Source organism: Engystomops pustulosus, chromosome 10 (genome assembly GCF_040894005.1).
Source record: "Engystomops pustulosus chromosome 10, aEngPut4.maternal, whole genome shotgun sequence".
NCBI lineage: Eukaryota > Metazoa > Chordata > Amphibia > Anura > Leptodactylidae > Engystomops > Engystomops pustulosus.
Window position 1 is genome coordinate 62146430 of NC_092420.1, and position 12151 is coordinate 62158580.

At 42.7% G+C, this 12151-nt stretch overlaps 1 protein-coding gene across 2 annotated transcripts in view; it reads left to right on the top strand.

Annotated features, from left to right (window-relative positions):
* LOC140104279 (peroxiredoxin-6-like) overlaps positions 1-9961 on the top strand; it is a 28034-nt gene extending 18073 nt beyond the window's left edge. For both annotated transcript variants that reach the window (XM_072127747.1, XM_072127748.1), the window contains exons 4-5: positions 62-208; positions 9615-9961. In XM_072127747.1, the coding sequence (XP_071983848.1) occupies positions 62-208; positions 9615-9740 (273 nt within the window). In that variant the 3' untranslated portion in view covers positions 9741-9961. The remainder of the gene's footprint in view (positions 1-61; positions 209-9614) is intronic.
* Positions 9962-12151: the final 2190 nt, after the last annotated feature.

The window sequence follows — 12151 nt, forward strand, 5'->3', positions numbered from 1 at the left end:
ACATTTCTAAATGACTATTGTTGGTATATACTTAATTATTTTGGCTTTCTCTTTTCTTTAGTGTGTAATCATTGGCCCAGATACAAAGATCAAGGGCATTTTTGTACATTCAGCATCAACAGGAAGGAACATGACTGAAATATTAAGAGCTTTAGACTCTGCTCAACTTACTTTCAAGACCGGAGTAGCTACACCAGTAAACTGGAAGGTATTACATTGTTTCTTCCTTTTCCTTTTATAATAAAACAGCAATAAAATATGGTTAAGTAAGCCCCAAAATGTGGAAATGTGGGTTTACACGAGTAAAGATGTGTGTATAATTTTTTGGGGCAGATTAATCAATACAGTCTTATAGTTTAAAGTGATATTGGATGCTCTCAAAAGTACTTAGCACAAGGTCAATAACTTTTACACCATTAATCTATTAGCCCCTCAGGAATCAAATCCACTTTTATGTTAACTAGCATTAGGAAATACAAAAGCGGTATTGCGCTCCTCTAAGGTAAATAAAACACAATCAAATGGTGGAAACCCCTGTTTATCCCTATTAGAGTGGGGGTTTACCTTAACCCCTTTTCATCGTACTAGTGCATGGAGAGGGTTCACGGGCCAAGCCCTCTCCATAGCCGGTAAGTCTTTGCTGCATATTGCTAGAACCGATGTTTTCACCTCAATTGCAGCATTGCCGGCGGCTTAAAAAAGATGGCGGCGCATGGGCGTCTCCATCTTGCCGCGGATCGTCGCTCCCCGATGACGTCACAGGGAGCAGCGATCCATCGCCATGGTAGCCTCGAGTGTTCCGAATATCCGAGGCTACTTCATTTTATCCCATGCATTACAATGTGCTAATTGCACATTGTAATGAATGGGGAGTAAAATCCACATATACTGCCATACAGTAGTATGACAGTATATGATAGGATGAATCAGACTACCTAGGGTTAAAGTACCGTAGGGAGTCTGAAAAATAGTAAAAGTAAAAATAAAAAAAGTTAAAAAAAAAAAAAGATACCGTATATACTCGTGTATAAGCCGAGTTTTTCAGCACAAAAAATGTGCTGAAAAACGTCCCCTCGGCTTATACACGAGTCTATTACAAAAAAAAATTACCCACTAAAAAAAATAAACTTAAATACTCACCCTCCGATGTAAGCGCGGCTTCCCAAAGTCAGCGCGTCCTGTCTTCTTTCTTCTCCGCGGCTCCTCTTCTCTCTTCAGTCATGGACGCGGCCATGTTTTCTTCGTGGCCGCGCATACTATGACCTCAGCAGCGGCCACATCATAGTATGCGCCTGCTAGAAGAAAACATGGCCGCGTCCATGTCGGAAGAAAGAAGAGAGAAGAGGAGCCGCGGAGAAGAAAGAAGACGGGGCACGCTGACATCGGGGAACCGCGCCGACATCGGAGGGTTAGTATTTAAGTTTATTTTTTTAAGGGCCATGGGGGCAGGCTGGCTGTATACTACTAGGGGCTTTCTGTATACTACTAGGGGCTGCTGTATACTACTAGGGGCTTGCTGTATACTACTAGGGGCTTGCTGTATACTACTAGGGGCTGCTGTATACTACTAGGGGCTGCTGTATACCACTAGGGGCTGCTGTATACTACTAGGGGCTTGCTGTATACTACTAGGGGCTTGCTGTATACTACTAGGGGCTGCTGTATACTACATTGGGGCTGGCAGGCTGTATACTACTAGGGGCTGCTGTATACTACTGGGGGCTGGCAGGCTGTATTCTTCTGGGGGCTGGCAGGCTGTATACTACTGGGGGCTGGCAGGCTGTATACTACTGGGGGCTGGCAGGCTGTATACTACTGGAGGCTGGCAGGCTGTATACTACTGGGGGCTGGTAGGCTGTATACTACTGGGGGCTGGTAGGCTGTATACTACTGGGGGCTGGCAGGCTGTATACTACAGGGGACTGGCAGGCTGTATACTACAGGGGACTGGCAGGCTGTATACTACTGGGGGCTGGCAGGCTGTATACTACATGGGGGGTTTGACCAATGCATTTCCCACCCTTGGCTTATACTCGAGTCAGTAGTTTTTCCCAGTTTTTGGTGGTAAAATTAGGGGTCTCGGCTTATACTCCGGTCGGCTTATACTCGAGTATATACGGTAATAAAAAAAAAACTAAAAATTCAAATCACCCCCCTTTCCCTAGAACTGATATAAATATAAATAAACAGTAAAAATCATAAACACATTAGGTATCGCCGCGTCCAAAAATGTCCGATCTATCAAAATATAATAACAGTTTTTCACTGCGTTTAACCCTGTAATGGAAAATAGCGTCCAAAGTCGAAAATGTCGAAATATAAAAAAATTAATAAAAAGTGATCAAAAGGTCACACAGTCCCAAAAATTATAGCAATGAAAACGCCATCAAAAGTCGCAAAAAAGGACTCTACCCACAGCTCTGTACACTAAAGTATGAAAAAGTTATTGGCGCCAGAAGATGGCAAAATAAAAAAAATATATTTTGTACAGGAGGTTTTAATTTTTTTAAATGTATGAAAACATTATAAAACCTATACAAATTTGGTATCTACGTGATCGTACCGACCCAAAGAATAAAGTAGACATGTCATTTGGGACGTAGAGTCAAAGGTGTAAAATCCAAGCCCACAAGAAAATGTCGCAAATGTGGTTTTTCACCATTTTCACTGCATTTGGAATTTTTTCCCGCTTCCCAGTACATGCCATGGAATATTAAATACCGTCACTATGAAGTGCAATTTGTTACGCAGAAAATAAGCCATCACACAGCTCTTTATGTGGAAAAATAAAAAAGTTATAGATTTTTGAAGTTGGTGAGTGAAAAATGGAAGTGAAAAAACTAAAAAAGGCCAAGTCGTTAAGGGGTTAAAAAAGTCTCGGTTCAAGCCTTTCATTAAATATCCAGGAGGAGCTACCCAACAGTCAGATGCTGTGTGTAGACTGCACTTGGTGGCTAGTACTTGGGGAGACCAGGGGGGGGGGGGGGTGACTGCAACGGCGCTAGCTGGATAGTAATGGTTCATAATTGCTTTATTGATGACACGTTTCGGAGACTCACCGTCTCCTTCAGATCTACAGTTAAAATATTTATATATATATACAGAAACATGTATGATTCGTATAGATTAAAAGAATGGAAAATTAATCCATAAAATTATATATGTACATTAGTCAATAAAATATATATATACGTAAAACCATGTATAGTTCATACAAACTAAAAGGATATAATATTCATACAAACTAAAAGGCAGGGTCTGGCGTAGAATAAAAACTGCGCAGCACCCCGCCTGATACATCAAGAGGCTGCGAAAATGCAGTGGTGGGGCTATCATACTCCGGCACACAACTGCCAGCATATGATAAATATCCCCCATTGTGTGCAATATTTAAAATCACAAATCAATATTTAAACTAGGTAACACATGCAGTTGGTCTGTAAACTGCATCCCAGTCGTTAGGGGAAATATATGGAGAACTGAGTGGACATCAGACCTATAAATTAACACAAACAGATATTGCAATAGAACTCACCAATGCATGTAGCAAGTGTTGCTGAGAGAGGTGGACTAGTTGTGTATGCTTGGTTCTACTGTTATATTTATTCAAAAAAAAAAAGACTACAAAAAAATGTATGTATAAATGACCAGGTGTCTCATGGGTTCTCCCGCGATCCTTGTTTTGGATTGCAGGCGCACCCATGTCCCTCTGTGAACCCCCAGAGCCCTTACACAGCAGAACTCAACTCTCCTGCTCCAGGGGCGGTCTCTGTAGCTCCCGCGGTTCGGCGTGTGCTTCCCCGTTTTCTAGGGCGTGCACGCGCCGGCTTCCAAAGATTTAAAGGGCCAGCGCGCCGGTAAGTGGCGCTGGCCTGTCGCCTTCCCAAATACATTCCTGCCTCTTCCTGTGTTCCTTGCCGGATCTTTGTGCCTCACAGCCTTAGAAAAAGCTCCCCAGCGGTATTTCTGCGTTCCTGTGTATTCCTGCATTCTCCAGTCCCAGGTGTCGGCTAGTACCATTTCCCCCGGTAGTCCAGAGGGTCAACAAACTCACAGCCATGACAGTAAGATCTGGCCATGGATCCCGCCGAGGTTCCACTTCCCGTTGGGCCCGATGTTGCCACCATCATTGTCCAACAATTCTGGCAGATTGCTGCTCAACGTGTACAGCTGCGAGCCGCCCAGCCATAGCAACAGGTTCCTGAGACTGCTCCTGCGACTTCTGCTACCCCGGTCTGTCTTCCTGCCGCTGAACCTAGGCAACGGCTGTCTGTGCCCGGCAAGTATGATGGAGATCCAAAGTTGTGCAGTGGCTCTATAACACAGTGCTCCCTGCACATAGAACTCATGCCGTCTCAATTCATCACGGAGCGATCCAAGGTGGCATTCTCCTCTCTGAAGGAAAGCCCTGGCTCGGGGTTACTCCTCTTTGGGACAGAGACGACCCAGTCGTCAGTGCGCCAGCCATTTTCCAGGAATTTGTTAACGACGTCTTCAGGGACTTATTCTACAGTTGTGTCGTGGTTTACCTGTATGACATCCTTATGTATTCTCCTGATCTTGAGTCCCACCAGTTCATTTACGGCAAGTGCTCAGCCACCTCAGGGTTAACCATCTCTATGCCAAACTGGAGAAGTGCCAGTTTCATCAGAAGAGCCTTACATTCCTCGGCTACATAATTTCCGATAAAGACTTGCTGATGGATCCTGCCAAGTTATCTGTGGTTCTTCAGTGGCCACGCCCAGAGGGACTGCATGCTATTCAAAGATTTCTGGGCTATGCAAATTATTATAGACAATTTATCCCACATTTCTCATCTTTGGTAGCTCAGATGGTGGCGCTAACGAGGAAAGGTGCAAATTCCCGGGTCTGGAACATGCGCCCGGTGGTCCCTCTTCTTTTCTTGCTTTGACTTCCAGATCCATTTTTGTCCTGCCGAAATGAACATCAAGGCTGACACCGTGTCCCATGCCTTCGATGTTATGGGGGAGGACTCTGCTCCGAGACATATCGTTCCTCCAGAGAGGCAACTACCTCCCGACAAGACTTATGTGTGACCTGGCCTTCGAAAGACGATCCTGACCTGGGGACATTCTTTACGTGTGGCGGGGCACCCTGGGGTGGCCCTCATTTCCCGATTCTATTGGTGGCCTGATTTGGTCAAGGACGTTCGGGATTTTGTGGGTTCCTGTGCCTCCTGTGCTTGCAATAAGCCCTCACGACAAAAAGCTGCTGGTCTTCTGTTGCCGTTACCCATCCCTACCTGCCCAAGGTGTCATGTGTCTTTGGACTTTATTACGGATTTGCCGGCATCATCTGGCAACACCGTCATCTGGGTGGTGACTGACCACTTTTCGAAGATGTCTAACTTTGTCCCCCTGCCAGGTTTGCCTCCTGCTCCACATCTTGCCAGCCTCTTCTTCCAGCACATCTTCCGGCTGCATGGTCTTTCCCGGCACATCGTTTCGGATCGAGGTGTTCAGTTCATGTCCAGGTTTTGGAGGTCTCTGTGTAAACAGTTGCAGGTGAAATTGGACTTTTCTTCCGCCTATCATCCTCAGTCTAAGGGCCAAGTGGAGAGGGTGAAACAGACGTTGGGTTGCTACCTCCGCCACTTTGTGTTCGCCCGTCAAGACGACTGGGCTTCTCTTCTTTCATGGTCAGAATTCTCCTACAATTCCCTAGACTCCACTTCTGTAGTCTTTAGCTTCTGCTCATATCAAGCATCAGGCGGACAAAAGAAGCAGACCATCTCCTCTCTTCTCCCCTGGTGACAAGATCTGGTTGTCCTCCACAAACGTCTGGCTAAAGATCCCTGGCTACAAATTGGGACCCCGATTCTTGGGTCCATTTGAAGTCCTCAGTCCCATCAACCCGGTGGCCTACAAATTGCGACTGCCTCCTAGCATGCGCATACCCAACTCCATCCACGTTTCTCTCTTCAAATCAGTCATCTTGAACTGCTTCGCCCAGCAAGTTCCTCCTCCTCCGGCACCTCAGGCTGATTCCACCAATGTCTTTGAGGAGAAGGAGATCCTCGACATGAAGACTGAGAGGTAGATGATTCTTTCTTGTTGACTGGAAGAGATTTGTTCCTGAGGAGAGATCGTGGTTAGCCAGAGGATAATGTCCTGGACAAAAGCCTGCTTCAGCGATTCCTCAGGCCCAAGAAGAGGGGGAGGCCAAAGTAAGGGGGGGTACGTGTATCCCCGTAGCCCCTACATGGCAGAACTCACCTTTCCTGGCTCCAGGGGAGGTCTCTGCAGCTCCCGCAGTTTGGCGTGCGTGTCCCTATCTCCTAGGGCGTCTGCACGCTGGCTCGCACAGATTTGGCGCTAATTGGCGCTGGTCTGCTGCCTGATTTCCTGCCTCTTCCTGTGACCCTCTCCAGCGATATTCCTGCGTTCCTGTGTGTTCCTGCATTCCTGTGTGTTCCCGTGTTACCAGAGTCCCTCCATATTCCTTTGTTACCAGAGTTCTTACGTGTTGCTTTGTTCCTGCGTTGCTTTGTTCCTGTGTCCTTGACCTCGGCTGCCACCGCTGGCTAGTCGCACCTGTGGAACGACCCTGCCGCAGCAACTCCATCCCATTTGCGGAGGGCTCTGGTAAAGACCAGGTTTCACTTATACTCTGGTCCCAGGTGTCGGCTAGTACCTTCTCCTGTGGTGGTCCAGAGGATCCACTGATCCTGACAACAGGGAGCAGGGTGTTCAGAAAAAAAAAACTTTATGTAAATATGAGCAGAGTGTTCAGAGAGGAAATGGGAAGATGAATACATTCAATGAGGGGAGATGATTTATTTGATAGATTCTATTACTTCATTAAGGTCCCTTGGGATTAAACTTTTCAATTTGTAGATTTGCATATTTTCCCAGAATCCCCCTAGTGGACCATCCATGGCTATAAGACTCCAAACAACTACACTGTGGCCTTAATTCGCACTCTCCATAAGGAGAACTCTTACTTACCGACCTATGACCTCCAGTTCAGAGAAAATGGGGGCCATGAAGCTTGCATGTAAATTTAGACCACTTTGTAAGGTGTTAAATCTGTGCATTAATTTATACTCCCATAGTGTGGTCCTCTCTGGAGAAATGTAAATCCACTGGGAGATCTTTATTTTCCTTTTTAATGTCAGATTGGTGTGAGTTCGAGTGCTGATGAGGTCTCTGGCCTGTCTCATACTAAAAAGCCTGTGGTAGAACACTGTTCACACATAATAAGCTGTACCACATTGGAGAACCTGCAGGAAAATGTCCCCTTAATCTTAAATACCTGTTGTGATTGTGGTACAGGCACATGGTCAGCCGTGTGGATGCGCCAACATGTTTTTCACCTGTTTTACAGGCAGGGTGAGGTGCCCTTTTCTGAAGAGGGTCTCAGGGCACTCTGGACAACAAGTTGTTTGGAAGACCGTTTCCTTATATATAAGGAGGCCCACACACCCCTACTAGTCAACTACAGCCCACAACGTGAGATCCTACATCTTATTGCCAAGGAACTAAACCGATTCTGCAGAAAGATACAAGACTAAAAGAAATATTTCCAGTCCTTCCTCTACTTTCCATCTAGCAACCACCAAACCTGAAACAACTTGTTGTCCGGAGTGCCCTGAGAACCCCATCATTAGACCCCCATCAATGGCATTTCACCCTGTCTGCAAAAGGAGTGGAAAAACATGATGGCACATCCACACGGCTCATCACAATCACAGCAGGTACATAAGATCAAGAGGACCTTTTTCTGCAGGTCCTCCAATGTGGTATACCTTATTATATGCGAACAGTGTCCTACCACAGGCCTTTAGTTGGGGAAACATGTCAGAGACTTCATCAGCGTATGAACTTGCACCGACACTTTGACATTAAAGAGGAAAGGAAAGATCTCCCACTGGCTGCACATTTCTCCAGAGAGAACCACACTATAGAAGATTTGAGGATTATTGTTTTAATGGCATATTTCAAGACACGGAGGGAAAAGCATTATATTTGTATATGTCCCCTATAATTTGTAAAGTCCTGTGAAAGTTGATGGCGCTATATAAAGATTATTATTATTAAAGGAAAGAATGGGAGTATTAATTAATGCAGAGAGTTAACACCTTACAAAGAGGTCTAAATTTACATGCCAGCTTCACGACCTCCAATTTTTAACCTGGAGGCCACAAGCAGATAAGAGCCAGGGCTGTTTTGTCATTCCTCACAGGTTTTTAGTCTGTTTATTGCCATCCTGTTATAAAACAGATGTCCCTGTATCTATCAATCTGTTGTTTAAAGGTTTTTTTTATATCCTCAGATTATTACTGCCTAGTGTGTATAAAATGCTGTAAATTTTCTGTTTATGCATAACATCATGTATGACAAATAGAACTAGCATTCTCGAAAGCTCACCATAAAATATACTCAGCCTCAAAAAGGTATCACCTGATTTCTTCAATCTGGGGTAGAAGAAGGAAAATACATGATGTTACATGACCTGAGTGAAGTTGGCCCCCCCACCTTGTTCAAATCAGACAAAATTGGTGTCAAACGTTTGTGCTAGGTTTGTGCTGGTTTGTGCAGCAGAAATTTTTGTTTGTGCCGCCATCGTTTTCGAGATTTTAATGAAAGTTTCCAGAGGTCATCAGAGGTCAACCAGCCCCCCCCACATTGCCCAAATCAAACAAAACTGGTGCCAAACAATTCTGCTACGTTTGTGCTGGTTTGTGCTGCATAAATTTTTGTTTGTGCTGCTTTTGTTTTGAATATATGAACAAAAAATTAAAGTTCAAAAGTTCAAGCAGCCCCCCCACATTAACCGAATCAAACAAAACTGGTGTCAAACGTTAGTGCTACGTTTGTGCTGGTTTGTGCAGCAAAAATTTTCGTTTGTGCCGCTATCATTTTTAATATATTCATACTTTTTTGCAGAGGTCATCAGAGTTCATTTCTTCCAAAGTACAATGTGTTTGCTAGCTCCCCCTGGTGATCAAGCCAGGGAAGTGTCACTAGGTTTGTTTTTTACCAGTTCATCCTAAACACCTCAAACACCTGAACATACCTTAAAAATGATAGCGGCACAAACTAAAATTTTTGCTGCACAAACCAGCACAAACGTAGCACTAACGTTTGACACCAGTTTTGCTTGATTTGGGCAATGTGGGGGGGCTGACTGACCTCTGATGACCTCTGGAAACTTTCATTAAAATCTTAAAAACGATAGCGGCACAAACGAAAATTTCTGCTGCACAAACCAGCACAAACGTAGCACAAACGTTTGACACCAATTTTGTTTGATTTGAACAAAGTGGGGGGGCCAACTTCACTCAGGTTGTTACATGCCATTGATTAATTTAAAAATGTTGAGGTACATATTAACTTTCACTTTGCCTTCATACTTAGTAGGAGTATTTTCCGACTAAATTATATAAACAAGACTTGTTCTGTTGGTCCAATCCCTTTTAATTTTTCTTACCTTTGTTCATGTAAATATTTTCTGCATTGCTTAAAGTAATAATAACCTAGATTTGTATATCTATAGAGATTATAATCCAAGATTCAAATAAACCCAATTCTATGTCAGCCTTTATGCATATTATTTCACCGTTTTTTAATAATGTCTCTTTATATTTCCAGATTGGTGATAACGTCATTGTTCCGGAAAAACTTCCAAAAGACCAAGTTGAGAAATTTGTAAAGAACTTACAGACGGTAGCTTTGCCTTCCAAGCAGACTTATTTACAAGTTGGTGAACTGAAGTGAAATAACAGCAACCGGCTTGTACCAAAATGTCCAAAAATAATACTACGCTACTTTATATGGTGGCTTGTAACCCGCAAATGAAAATGATACTGTGTAAATTGGTAGCCTGCTCAGCCTAAAAAAGTACAAAGCATGCCTGCAAAGTTATTGAACTGTACATGAATATGGGAAAGGTGTAATTCAGCTGCTTTAAACTGCACCTAATAAAGTGATATAGCCGGCTTGTATTGCACATTTTCTTCAACTAGAGATTTTCTATTTAAAATGTAATATTGAACTTTTACAACTACATTAAGACACAATATAGAAATCACAAACCTAGAAAAGGTGTCATGCATGTAGTTGTAGCTTTTGTTACATTTCAGGTCAATATAATGTGTAAAAAGGAGCAAAAAAGTTATTGTAGATTATATGTTCACTGCTGAGGTGTATATATAAGAAAAAAAGAAAAAATAGAATGTTATGGATGCTATCCTCACTCTCACCAGCCAGAGTTCAATAGGTATCCAAAAAATTAAGACAGGCGCGCTCCAAAGTAGTGAAAAAACTTGAGTGTTTATTCCACCTCCCGCAAGGAGGAGTGATGCCTGTCTTCATTTTTTGGATATATATATATACATAGTAAAGTCCAAGTCAGCACAATCTTATAGACTCCTAATAAGGAGGGGTGCAGCGCCCCCAAAGGTTCAGGCTCGATCCTCTTGTAGATAAATAAAGTAGAAAGCTGGCAGCACTCCATGGTTCAAATTTCAAAATAAAAGTTGAACTTTATCGAACAAGTGACGACGTTTCGGTGTGTGGTAATGGTGTGATAAAGGCTTGATAAAGGTGTCACACACCGAAACGTCTCCACTTGTTCAATAAAGTTCAACTTTTATCTTGAAATTTGAACCACGGAGTGCTGGCCGCTTTCTACTTATATATATATATATATATATATATATATATACTCAGAATTCTGGTGTATTTAGTAGCAAAATAACTGCAGAAGCTACTAAGGCTTGTACTAGCCTGGCCGGGCACTGGGAGCTAAAGCTAGTACACGCCCAAGTAGCCTCTGCAGGTAATTTACATATTACTAAAATAATGTATTTAACAAGTTAGTTTAGGTTCCAGGATTATAAAATTACACATTAGGATTTAGGCAGGCAGGGGGAATCTACCTTCAGATCTACTTCTGATAGTAGATTGCTCATGGTAGGTTTCCTTAATGGCATAAAGACATTACATATATTGGCATATTTTTTTGCATAAACTAAGCCTGGAGCGAGCAACATGACACACTAGATATTCATTAGATGTCCACAATAAGTAGTACAGAAGAAGTCTTTTCTACTGTCTTTGGGGCCACTAAAGAGCACAAGTAAGCATTTGGCCTAAGACTGTTAGTAACTCAATCCTAACTGCCCCTGTTTTTCACTGTGTTTAACCCTGTAACATAAAATACGACCCAAAGTAGAAAATGGCACTTTTTTGCTATTTTGAAAAATATAAAAATTTCAATAAAAAGTTATCAAACGGTTGTACAGTTCTAAAAATGATAGCAGTGAAAATGTCATCAAAATTGCAAAAAATGACACTGACCACAGCTCCGTGCACTGAAGTATGAAAAAGTTAATAGCACCAGAAGATGGCGAAATAAAAACACAAATTTTTGTACAGGATGTTTTAAATGTACAAAAACATTGTACATTGTAAGGCCCCTTCCACACTTGCGTTGCATTTCACGTCAGGGTGCAATGTGTGAAAAACTGACGTTTTTGGCTGCGTTTTTGTTCCATTTTTCCTTGGAGTCATTAGCGTTTTTGCGTTTTTCACGCGCGTGTTGTTCGCATTTTTTTGCGTTTTCGGTGCGTTTTTCAAGTCAATGGGACTTTTTCAAAGGGACCATAGTTCGGGAATAAAATGTTTTATTTAATTGAAAAAGAATGTCTTCTGATAAGTTAGCAGATGTATGCAAACATCTGCAATCTATTCTTCACTGTTCTGCACGTATATTATCTCCCGACAAGTTAGCAGATGTGAAGAACAGTGAAGAATAGAATAAAAACAGTGAACACAGTGAACACAGGATCATTTAAGTGAAAAACACAGTGCAGAATAGATTACAGATGTTCAGCACATCTGCTTACTTGTCGGAAGATACGCGCGGAACGGTGCGAACAAAATCGCATGTGAAGAACAATATATATGTGTGAAGAACACATTGCAGATGTATGGAAACATCTGCAATGTGTTCTTTACACACATATATATTGTTCTTCACCGTTCCGCGCGTATCTTCCGACAAGTAAGCAGATGTGCTGAACATCTGTAATCTATTCTTCACTGTGTTCTTTAATGTGTTTTTCTCTTAAATGATCCTGTGTTCACTGTGTTCACTGTTTTTATTCTATTCTTCACTGTTCTTC